The sequence below is a fragment of the Pantherophis guttatus genome, chromosome 10, assembly GCF_059756535.1.
Source record: "Pantherophis guttatus breed Tessera chromosome 10, ASM5975653v1, whole genome shotgun sequence".
Classification (NCBI taxonomy): Eukaryota; Metazoa; Chordata; class Lepidosauria; order Squamata; family Colubridae; genus Pantherophis; species Pantherophis guttatus.
Window position 1 is genome coordinate 27,701,273 of NC_142072.1, and position 12,503 is coordinate 27,713,775.

Genomic DNA, 12,503 nt, shown 5'->3' on the forward strand with positions numbered 1-12,503 from the left:
CTGTATAAATATACAAAAGTATGAAGGCTATTGCTTAACACATTGTAACGCCTTGAGTCTTCGGAGAAGGGCGGCATATAAATCAAATCAAATTAAAAAAAAAAAAAAAGAGCCAGGCTCTGCAAACTTGGTGGCTTTAAGACATCATGGACTTCTGGAAAGGAGAGAAATTACCTAATGATGATGAGGTTATTAAGAAAATTATGGAATGTGCTGAAATGAGTAAATTGACATTTGAAATTAGAGAACAGGAAGTTAAACAATATTATTCGATATGGGATTTGTTTTATCAGTGGATAGATAATAAAGCATGGAGGTGAAATATGAAATAAGTTGATGTAAGCTAAAATATGTGAAGTTCTTGAAGTCAAATAAGCTTTGTCACCAATTGGTACTTTGAAGATGGGATTAAGCACAATAGAATGTTAACCGATCGACAGGCTGTCTGTAATTGTTTGAAATGATGATGGTTTTATGTTTTGTTTTTGTTTTAAAATAAAAAAAAAATTCAAAAAAAAAAAAGACTTCATATACTTCAACTCCCAGAATTCCCCCGCCAGAGGGAAGGTGACAGGAATGCTTCTGGCCATCCCCTGGAGCAGGGCTCCCCAACCTCGGCCACTTTGAAGACTTGCGGGCTTCAACTGAAGTCCACAAACCGGCTGAGGAACTCTGGGAGTTGGAAGTCCACAAGTCTTCAAAGTGGCCGAGGTTGGGGAGCCCTGACCTGGAGGATCCACGGGCGGCGATCCTGCGCTCTGGAGCTCTCACAGAAGAAGCCAGGAGACCGAAGGGCGCGAAAGTCCCGCGCAGGCCCGCGTGGTAGCCGGGGGTGGGTGGGGGGGGGGGGGGTTGGGTTCTTGGCTAGCTCGGCGGATCTCACGGCTGCAGCGTGGGCCGCTGCTTTGGCGCCGCCGGTTCCTCCCGCCTCTGGGGGCGCTGTTGCGGGCCGCCCGGCCGGAAGTGGCGCCTGGGGAGGCGTGCACGGCGGCGATGGCCTCCAGCAAGCGGGTGCTCTACGTGGGTGAGTGGCGGCGGCGGCGGCGGCGGCGGGTGGGGTGGGGGTGGGGGGGCTGCCGTGGGTGAGGGCGACGCGCGGGCTGACCGGGCTTGTTGCAGGTGGGCTGGCGGAGGAGGTGGACGAGCGGGTGCTGCACGCGGCCTTCATCCCTTTCGGAGACCTTACCGACATCCAGATCCCGCTGGACTACGAGACCGGTGAGGGCGGGGCGGAGTGGGGGGAGGGGGCGTGCGGAGGGCCCCGTCGCTGACATCCCCCAACCTCCATCCTGCGGGAGAAGAAAGAAAGGCCGGGGGGAAGAATACAGAACAAGAAGCTTGGATGGGACCCTGGAGGTCTTCTAGTCCAACCCCCCTGCTGGAGCAAGAGGCTCTGCGGCCTACAGCCCTACACCAGGGCTCTGCAACCTTAAATACTCAAAGAGCCATTTGGACCCGTTTCCCACAGAAAGGAAAACACCGGGAGCCACAAAGCCTGGGTGGGCGTGGCCAACTCGATGTCACTCACTCCCACCGGTCACATGACACTCCCCCTAGCCACGCCTACCCATCCGGTCGTTGTTAGGAAAGAGAACCAGTTGTTAAAAAACACCGGGAACCACAAAATCCTTTTGATACATCTCTCTCTCCTTCCCTTCCCTCTCTTCCCCTCTCTCTCTCTATCTCTCTATGTCTCTCTCTCTCCCCCTCTCTCTATCTCTCTCTGTCTCTCTCTATGTCTCTCTCTCCCCCTCTCTCTATCTCTCTCTGTCTCTCTCTGTCTCTGCCCTGGCTGCTTCTCCGTCCCCTGCTGTCGCCCTTACCTTCACAGTCCAGGCGAGGAGTGACTGGGAGGGGAGGGCGAGGGGCGGGGCCAGCCAATGGTGGGATCACCTGACAGGGAGCCACAGCAGAGGGCCCAAAGAGCCGCATGTGGCTCCGGAGCTGCAGTTTGCTGACCCCTGTCCTACACCATCTCAGACAGGTGGCCGTCCAATCCCTTCTTAAAAAGTTCCAGTGATGGAGGAGGCACAACCTCTGGTGGCAAGCTGTTCCACTGGTTGATTGTCTTCACTGTCAGGACATTTCTCCTTCTTTCTAAGTTGCTTCTCTCCTTGATTAGTTTCCACCCATTGCTTCTTGTCCTACCCTCAGATGCTTTGGAGAATAGCCTGACTCCCTCTTCTTTGGGGCAGCCCCTGAGATACTGGAACGCTGCTATCATGTCAGCCCTGGTCCTCCTTTTTTTCTTTTTAAGCTGATACATCTCTTTCTTTAACTTTCTTTAACTTTCTCTTAACATAGATATGTTGAAATACACTTTCAATAGTATTTTACAAACTTTAGGCATTACTGAAGCATTATATGTAAAGGAAAAAATACAAGTTTGAAAATATATTTTCAAATTTAGATTAAAACTTTCAATTACAAATATCAAACCGATGAAAATCCATCTTAATTCCAATTGACTCAAGGTTATGTCACTCCTTCCAGCTTCTCTTCATGGAATAAAATCTTTTTCTTCTCTTGTCAAGTAGTTATAAGCTTCTCTTTTTCTCAAGCATGTCTCAACCTTGTTAATATCCATGAGGAAGAAGTCCCAAATTTGTTCTTTAAAATTTTGCAAATTTTTTTGGAGCTGCTCTTTCAATTGTGTTGGGAGGCTTCTATTTAAACCATCATAATAAAAATTGGTCTAGGTACTCTTCAGGTTTTATACTTAGGCAGGAAAAACCAAAGGTACAAGTACAGATTAGGCTAAACCTGACTCAAAAACAATAACTGTGAGAGGGACCTGGCAGTCTTAGTGGATGATCACTTAAACATGAGTTAGCAGTGTGCGGTAGCAGCCAAAAAACAGAGGCATAGAATCAAAATCACACGAAGTATTAGTACCGCTTTGTAAAGCCTGAGTAAGGCCACACCTGGAATAGTGCATCCAGTTTTGGTCACCACATTACAAAAAAAAAATGTTGAGACTTTTGGAAAAAGTGCAAAGAAGAGCAACTACGATGATAAAGCCCTGGAGACTAAAACATATGAAGAATGATTGCAGGAATTGAGTTTGGCTAGTCTAGAGAAAAGAAGGACTGGGGGGACATGATAGCAGTTTGCCAGTATTTGAGGGGACTAACCAAGGAGAGAAGCAACCTGGAATTAAGGAGAAACTTCCTAACAGTGAGGACAATTAACCAGTGGAACAGCTTGCCATCAGAAATTGTGGGTGCTTCATCACTGGAGGCTTTTAAGAAGAGACTGGATAGCCACTTGTGTGAAATGGTATGGAGTCTCCTACTTGAGCAGGAGGTTGGACTAGAAGACCTCAAAGGTCCCATCCAGCTCTATTCTGATTGAGGTTGGAAAAGAGATTGTAGAAACGTGAATTGGGCTGAGTAAAAGTCAGGTTGGGTTCTGTGTTCGCTCCAGGATAGAAACTGGTTGGAGCACAGCACTGCTCTTGTGCCCTTGGAATAGGAGATGGGGACAGCTGGGTGGGAGAGTCAAAATGATGCAGCTGCTGTCTCGACTCTTCCCACTCCGAAAGACACCCATCTTCCTTCGTGAAAAGTCCAAAAAGTTTTGGTTGATCTCCATATTGAGATGAATACATTTGATGTTTCTCTTGTGTCTGCAGAAAAACATCGAGGCTTCGCATTCATTGAATTCGAGCTGGCTGAGGTGAGCCAGGAAGGGCATTTTCAAAGTTTCTCCATCCTTTCTCCTCCTGTTTGGGGTCAGGTGGGGAGGGTGAATCCCTGAGTTCTTGGAGGGATTGCACAAAATCTACTTGGGCAGTGACATCTCTGGAAATGGCATTGATCACTTATCAGAGCATGGATATGTCTGAAGGCCAATTTTGCCCAGTCTAGTTTGAGAAGGTGCTTCCAAGCTGGCAAATGATGTTTCCAGCCACTTCCACCTTTGGCATTCTTCAAACTTTAGCGTCTTTCTTTGCTACCAAAATTTCAAGCGGTGCACCAGCGAGGATTGCAAGCTTGCTTACTAAAAGGTTTCCGTAGACCCAGCAAGTTTTCTGGGCCCTTTGCATGCTTCATTCCACTTGCCCACCTCGTGGCCAGATTATTTCTCTCAGTGCAGTACTTGTTGCCATGACCACCCCAAAGGAGGAAGAGCAAAGTAAGGGAACATTCTGCTTTAAATGATTGCTTTTCTTTCTTTTAGGATGCTGCAGCTGCTATTGACAACATGGTGCGTTTATCTTTAAATCTTTATTTCATTTTTCAGCAGTTTCAAAGATTTTCTTTCTTCCCAAATGGTTGAAGATCATTAGGCGAAACTGAGCCTTTCTCAGTTTGTTTTCTTGTGAGAAACTGCATGTCTCTCCTTGGCTTCCAAAGGTGAGCAACTCCTTTCGAGAAGCCATGGAAGACAAAAGGCTTGGTACCTCCTTGCTTTCTGCTTCTGGAGGACTGAATGCTTCCACTTGTTGGGCAGAAGCCTCTTTGCCTCCCTAAGGGCAAAGAGGGAAGTTGAAGCGGTGGAGGCAGATGATATGAATCTGGGTGCTAATGCACTGGAACAAGATTCAAGATGATTGTTGAAGGACAGAAACACGGCATTGATACTGAGCTGAATTCCTTGGCAAGAGGAATAGAACAGAACAGAGAAGCAGAGTCGGAAGGGACCCTGGAGGTCTTCTAGTCCAACCCCTGCTCAAGCAGGAGACCCTATACCCGTGATGGCGAACCTATGGCATGCATGCCACAGGTGGCACACAGAGCCATATCTGCAGGCATGCGAGCCGTTGCCCTAGTTCAGCTCCAGCGCGCATGCGCGCGCCGACCAACTAATTTTCAGCAGGCCCCGCCCACACTGCCCCTCCCCTCCCAGGAGTCTCCGCACGGCCCGTTTTGGATGTCAGGTAAATACAGGGCTCACGCAGAGGCTTTGGGAGGATGTTTTCGGTCTCGAGGGCCTCTGGAGGGTGGTAGGGAGGCTGTTTTTGTCCTCCCCAGGCTCCAGGAAAGGTTCTGGAGCCTGGGGAGGGCAAAAAATGGGTCTGCTGGACCCACTGGAAGTTGGGAAATGGGCTTTTTCTGGCCTCAGGAGGGGGAGCAGGGGAGGGCAAAAAACGGGCCTATCAGAAGTCTGGAAACAGGCCATTTCCGGCCTCCGGAGGCTTCAGGGATGCCTGCCAGGCCCAAAAAGGGGCACGGGGGTCATGCTTGCATGCATGGGGTGGCATTGAATTATGGGTGTGTACACGTGCGACCCCCCCCCCCACGTTCCTCATGCTTTTGGCACGCAATGACAAATAGGTTAGCCATCACTGCCCTATACCATTCTGGATAAGGGCTGAAATCTCTTCTGAAAAACCTCCAGTAGAAAGTAATGGCGTCCCTCCTCCTTCCCGTCTCCATTTAGAACGAATCTGAGCTCTTTGGGAGGACTATCCGGGTCAACCTGGCCAAGCCAATGAGGATCAAAGAAGGCTCCTCCCGTCCAGGTGAGCAGCAGAATTCAAGGTCACAAGGAATCTCATACTTGTGCTTGTTCTGAGGGAAGTCCTTCAGCTCTCCTTGTTTTATAAGTTGATTTGGTGCTTAGATCACAAGCTCCCTGAACTTTTTCTGTTTTTCCATGACAGTCTGGTCAGATGATGATTGGCTGAAGAAATTTTCGGGAAAGACACTTGAGGAGAATTTGGAAGAAGGGGGAGCGGTGGCAGCCCGGTCAGAGGTTCAAGAGGTACAGAGGCCTCCCTCGGCAAGAGGCCACGTGGCCCTGGGTGGTTTCTGTCTCCCAAGATGCTCATCTCCTCCTAAGACCTTTTTGGGAGCTGCGCATGATAAGTTTGCGTAAATGTGGGCTTCTGTGAGCTGGGCACAAATTTAGTCTGCGAAGCCTCCATGGTTGTACATGAGCATGTGGTTGCAATATTTATTATTATCCTGCATTTTCTCCAGATGCTAAGACAGCATATATTTTCCAGCCAGTGACTCTGGAGCGAGGGGGGAGCCAAAGGGAGTGACCTCTCCGGAGTCACCCACTATGATTTAACAACTGGATTTGAATCTGGATCTTTCCAGTCCGTTATTTAGCTGTGTAGCCACTGCATCACTGGTTCTCATCTCATCCCCTTCTGAGATGCCTTCTTTCAAGAAGATAGAAGAGGAGGACGGCTCATAGAGAGCCATCTTCTGGATTCATGGAAGAATCTCTGTTTCTTCTCTTTTAGGGAGAACCACCAGTGAAGAAATCCAGGACCAACCCCCAGGTTTACATGGACATCAAGATTGGAAATAAACCTGCAGGTCGATTGCATATTCTCTTGCGGTCAGATATTGTCCCGATGACCACTGGTAAGCAGCAAAGGAATCCATTTTGCTTGGTGGGAACCCTTTTCAAGTTGCTCTTGTGTTATTGTAACTTGCAGTGCTAAGTCACTGTCCAGAATTTGGAGGACTGTCCTGTTGTTAAGAGACAGAAAGAAATCGGTGAATAATCCGGACCTCTTTTCTCCAGTGACAGCCTTCCTCACCCTGGACCTCTCCAGGTTCTCTTGGCTCGAGACTTGTAGTCTGGAGAATGCCAGGTTGGAGAATATTGTTCCTTGTGCTGGTCATAATGGTGTAATGGAAGCCACATTCCCAACATTTCTGGAGAGGACAAAGACAGCAAATCAAGAAATAGGGTTGAATCATCAAATGCATGACAGTTCCTGTTTCTGTGCCACAAGTGAGCCCACTTAGAAACCAGAAGCACAGGTTTTCACTTTAAAGGTTTTGTTTTTCATCACAAAATTTCCTAAGCCTAGTCTTGTGGTGAAAACCTCAAAATTGTTTCTATTTTAAGAGTTCTGGCCTATCGCAGACTTGTAGCAATATTTTTTTGCACCTTGGTAAAGACCAAAGGATGTGGCTTTCCTTCTTTTCTAAATTTATAGGATTTGTGTTGAAGTGATTGTTCAGCACATTTCTCTCTATTTCTGTACATGCTGGATGCTTGAGGGTTTTTAAAATACTTATGAGTGCAGTAGCTTTGAGCTTTAAGTGCATAGTGTATAGTCATTTTGTAGAATTACCTTGCAAAAATGTATGATTTCCAATTAGGATAATTTCATTAAATGCCAAAAATTGTAATTTATCACCTGTATGTTCATAACTCTTTTGTTGGGCCAAGCCCATGGAAGATAGAGCTAAAGATTGAGGCAGAAAGATCAAACCTGAAACAAAGATATAATTCATTTAAGCAGGTGAAGGCTAGAGTCAAGATGTGTTGCTCCATTCTGGATCCCATGGCAGCAGTTGAAACAATTGGAATCCAAGAGAGCAACAGGAATAACAGAGAGTGAAACCAATTGTACAGTAACTGGTTTTTAACTGTTGCCCTGACCCCATTTTTAAGTGGGTTGATATTCTAACAAGCACCACCAGTTTCCGCTCTTCCCCTTTGCCATTTTTGTTGCTTCATTGCCCAACTTGGCCTCTGTCTTGCAGAGAACTTCCGCTGTCTTTGCACGCACGAGAAAGGCTTTGGCTTTAAGGGAAGCAGCTTTCACCGAATTATCCCCCAGTTCATGTGCCAGGCTGGAGATTTCACCAACCACAATGGTACCGGCGGGAAGTCTATCTACGGGAAGAAGTTTGATGATGAAAACTTTATCCTGAAGCACACAGCACCAGGTAGGGTGTGGCAGGGCTGCTGAAAAGGTGGGGCATCTAGGTGCTTGGCACCCCAGTCCAAATGGTGCCACTGCATCTGTTATGCCAGTGTGCAAAGGACACCAAGTCCTTTTGCCCTGATGGGCAGCTCTCTTCCCTTCATCCTTCTTTTCTGCATGGCTCAAGTGCCCAGCAGCCCTGCCTCTGGGAGGAGTCGGTTCTACAAAAGCCAAATTCCTCCGCAAGATTTCCACACAACTGACCGACTTGTTTGTGCTTATATATTTTTTTCAGCATTTGAACCATTTCATTTCTCCAGTCCCACTGAATAGAAGGAAATGGTTGACTATACAGGCACTGCTATGGCAAGAATGACAATGCTGGGGGCTTCCCTCCCCCTCCTCCCAGACTTTTATTAGGGCACCAAGCAGGTTCTTTTGTGCAATTATATCCTTCTTCAGCTTTTGCCCTTGCAGCAAGAACTATTGGTTCCAACAGCAATAGGAAACAGTAGAACCCCAAATTTTGCTGCACTTCATTCCAAATGTTGATTGTCCCCGAAAGTGGTCAGGAAAGTGGTCGGGAACACTATGTCCATGTCTCTCCAGGTTTGCTGTCCATGGCCAATTCTGGTCCCAACACCAATGGCTCCCAGTTTTTTATCACTTGCGACAAGACCGACTGGCTGGATGGGAAACATGTGGTCTTCGGAGAGGTCACCGAAGGAATGGACGTGATGCAGCAGATTGAGGTGAGGGTGAGCCTTTGTGGGTGAATGGCTTTGCCTCTCTCCCTTCCACATCTCATTTCTCTCTTCCTCCAAAGGCTCAAGGCAGCAAAGACGGGAAACCAAAGCAAAAAGTCATCATCTCTGATTGTGGTGAATTCATCTGAATGTGGCCGCAAGGAGACGCTGGGTAGGAATCCCAGATAACAGGAGACGACTAAGCACAGCATCACTTTGCCCTGAATGAAAACTGAGATACTTTTCTGAACATTCAGTCCAAGTCTGTATTATGTGTTCAGAACTGTAAAACTCGAGAGATTTCTTTTGTACAGAATTTTTCTTTCTATAAAATTCATGTATTTTTTAAAACAGATTCACCTTTTAATTTGTACAATTGACCATTGTAATGTTACAATAAAATTAGCAATTTCATCAGTAGTGCAGAAGTGGCTGGAGAAGAAAAACCAGCCCTTTTGCGAGGACCTGTTTCTTCGGCTGCCTCTCCAACCCGCCCCTCCCCCCAGACCCAATAAGCCTGGTGGCTGCAGGCAGCAGAAGGTACCCTGAAAAGACTCCCACTGTATTCCACCACACCTCTAGTTGGGCCACATTTTCTAGTGGGGAATTCCATGGCAGATGGAAGAGGTGGAAGGGAAACAGGCAAGACACTTGAAGCGTCCCAGCAGCTGTGGCATACAGCTGGGCTCAGAAGGTGGAGCGGGCAGCTGCCCTCCCCTGGTTATCCAAAACCAGGCATAGAAGCACAACCCCCCCCCCCCAAACACACACACCAGAACAGCAGCCTTTGGGAGTTTTTGTTGGGATGAATGGCTCCCTGCTCTTCCCTCCCTTTGGAGCTGCTGCTGGCTGCAGGGGCTGGTAAGAGAGCCAATAGGGCCAGGGGTTTGATTAGCCCCTGCGGCTAGTCAGTTTGGGGGAGCCGGTCGTCATTGGGGTGTTTCTGCCCAGATTTGTTTCTGGGAGGACTAGGCAGACAGCCAGGGACCACTGATGAGTTTTGGGAGTTCCAAGGATAGGGAGCTGGATGGGGGTGCCCATCAAAATAGTCCCAATGTGCACCCCTCCCCTTTTATAAGTGTTGCAAATATGGCACATTGGAGGCAGAACTTGAATCACAGTGATGAGAACCATCTTGAGTCGTTTGACAGACGGGCTTGCTGGGTGGAGATGGTTCAACCTCGTCCATGGCTGGGCCTGTTGCAGTAAATTCTGGACAGCTGCAGGATGGCAGCCACTGAAACGCCTCTGCTGCCATCTTCTGCTCATCCAGGTTTCTGCAGCCCTAGTTTGGGCTTAAATATCTCCCCCTTGAAATGGTTCAACTTCTTGTGGTTCCTCTAACACAGGAGTGTCAAACTCAAGGCCCGCAGGCCGGATGCGGCCCATGAGGCACTTAGATCTGGCCTGTGGGACCACCCTGGAAACTGAAGGACTGGCCCACGGTGCCTCTCAGTGAAAACGGAGCTTTGGAGAGCTGCATGTGGCCCTCCCAGGCTCCGTTTTCGGCTGTGATGGCCCTCTGCCGCCCTCTGCCAGCGAAAATGGAACCCAGGGAGGCCATTACAGCTGAAAACAGAGCCCTGGCAGGCCGCACGCAACCTCCCTGGGCTTCGTTTTCACTGGCAGAGGGCTGCAGGAAGCCGTTGCAGCAGAAAACAGAACCTCTATGAGTGTTGTTGAGCTGGCCACGCCCATCCTATCTCAGCCACACCCATCCTGGCCACGCCTCCCCAGCCCCCTGAGGTCAATCACAACCCTGATATGACCCTCAATGAAATTGAATTTGACAGTCCTGCTCTAATACCTTTGTCTGTTCTTGATGTGATGAAGTAAATGGTCAAAACAGGAGCTGTGTTTTCTCGCTAACGGTTGTATTTCTGAAATGAGGCTCTGCTTCAAGAGACCTTAGGGGTCCCGGGTGCACGAAGGCTTAAATAACAGAGGCTCTTCATGCCACACCCAATCTGCTTACAGCTTTGCACCTCATGAGCTACTCATGAGACGTAGAGTTCCTAGCGTGTATGGGACCTCTGTGATATAGAACATACTACCGGACAAAGGGTCACAAGATGGTTTCCCTCCCTTTCCCTGGTGCTGATGGAAGTCCTGCAAGATTGGCATTGGCATAAGCAGAAGAAAGCGATCTCGGTGGAAGGGCACAATAATATCTTCTGGAGAAGCTGGCTGGCAATACTTCCCAGACAAATTAGTGGAAGGATTTTTTTTCTTGACATGTAACATGTAATTATGGGGAATGAAAACAGTTGCACCATGTTCACCCTGATTCTACAGAGCTCTGCTCTTAGGTGCCCATCTGGAGAGAAGCAGTGATCCACCGAGGGGATCTAGCAATGCTGGCAGGATTGAGTCATTGCCACTAAAAGAGAATTATTAAGTTGCGTGGGAAGCTGCACTCCCTGCCTCGCCCTCTGCCTTCCCAAAGTTTTGCATTGCTCTGCTCTCAGTGGTCGAGGGAGTTCCCAAAAGCAGCAGCTGCAAAGCAAAAGACCCCGGATCTGGACTTCTCTGATGAAACTGCGTGGATTAAAGCCCCAGTTTTAGGAATCAAAATGATTGGGTCCACACAACATACTAAGGCGCTCTTTTATTGTCAAGGTCTTTTCGGGCTTTATGCTAGGATCGCCATCGTCAGCCTGACGCCTTGCTGGGTTCCTGCCATCAAAGGGGAAGGGAGGGGGGAGGCATTTGGGGCCATCCACACCTGTGTATCTAATGGTGGGAAATGGGGGAGGGGGAAGTGACAACAGAAGAAGACCAGATCACCAAACCGGCTGGTACCAGGCTCTTCAAGACCATTTGCCCTGAGAATGGAATGTTACCAGTTTGACACTTCAAACACCATACTGGCATCTGATTGCCTGGCCGGGGTGGGGGTGGGATTGGGGATTGGAAAGAATAGTGTTGCATTTTGTGCAGCGCCACCGCCTGACTTTGCTGCAACCAGTTTCTTTGAGGACAAGTTCCTTTCCTTCAACTGAATGGAGTCACGAGTCTTCCTTTTCTGAGAGCAAACTGGGGCAGGCCGGACACTTCAGTTGCTATCAGCCGCTGTCAAAAATTCCAGGATCAAAACCTGATGATTGTTGGAGCTCCAGTTCCTTTATGGTGTTTGGACTAAATTTACTTCTTGACTCACACACCATCTTGCACTGATGGCAGGACACCATGAGAGTTCAAACTCTCACCAGTAAGAATTCAAACTTCCAAGTCATTAGCAGACTCGGAGATTGAACTCCGGAGGACTACTTGGAAGTTTCATGTGGATCAACCTGTCCCAATCTGGCCTCGTCTGATGAGCTGGATTGTGATCAGTCCGCTAACGCAGGGGTGTCAAATGCAATTTCATTGAGGGCCACATCAGGGTTTTGTTTGACCTTGGGGGGGCTGGGGTGGGCATGGCCAGCTCAATGTCACTTGTGTTGGGGGTGCCTGAGCGCTCTGCCAGTGAAAACGGGCTCCCAAGCTGTTTTCGCCTGCAGTGGCCTCGCAACCCTCTGCCAGCAAAAACGGAGCTCCGTGGGGCCAGGCCTTCACTGTTTCCAGGACGGCCCCACAGGTCAGATCTAAGCACCCTAAGGGCTGGATCCGGCCCCCAGGCCTTGAGTTTGACACCCCTGCACTAATGCAAGAAAATAGCTAAATAAATAAATAAGAAAAAAAGAAGGAAGGAAGAAAGGAAAGAAGGAAGGAAGAAGAAAAGGAAGAAAGGAAGGAAGGAAGGAAGAAAAAGAAAAAGAAAAAAAGGAAGAAAGAAAGTCAGGCAGCAGGGAGGAAAAGGAACTGCTTAATTCTTTCTTAGTATCTGTCTTTACACAAAAGGAAAAACAGACCAGCCCATTAGAAGCAGCACAGTGGGAAACAGAATGAATTTTCAGGTCGAAATAGGGAAGAAATTAGTGAAAGAACACCTATCCACTTTAGATGAGTTCAAATTGCCAGGTCCAGGTGGCTTAAATCCCAGGGTTAGGAAGGAGCTGCCAGATATGATCTCAGAATCACTGAAATCGTCTTTCAGAGCCCACAGGAACTGCCAGAGGACTGGAAAAGAGCTGAAGTGTTCCCAATCTTCAAGAAGGGGGAAAAAAGTGGATCCAGGGAACTACACATCC

At 48.3% G+C, this 12,503-nt stretch overlaps 1 protein-coding gene across 2 annotated transcripts; it reads left to right on the forward strand.

The window, feature by feature from the left end:
- The first annotated feature begins 674 nt into the window (after positions 1–674).
- PPIE (peptidylprolyl isomerase E) lies at positions 675–8,784 on the forward strand. 2 transcript variants are annotated; one of them, XM_034413277.2, is made up of 10 exons: positions 675–1,024; positions 1,120–1,218; positions 3,635–3,678; positions 4,183–4,209; positions 5,386–5,467; positions 5,609–5,709; positions 6,200–6,323; positions 7,461–7,646; positions 8,234–8,376; positions 8,451–8,784. In XM_034413277.2, the coding sequence occupies exons 1-10, from the start codon at positions 994–996 to the stop codon at positions 8,517–8,519; spliced, it is 906 nt and encodes a 301-aa protein (XP_034269168.1). In that variant the 5' UTR covers positions 675–993; the 3' UTR covers positions 8,520–8,784. The 2 variants fall into 2 exon arrangements, with proteins under 2 accessions (XP_034269168.1, XP_087732872.1); XM_087876746.1 differs by having other exon boundaries at positions 717–1,024; positions 8,234–8,382.
- Positions 8,785–12,503: the final 3,719 nt, after the last annotated feature.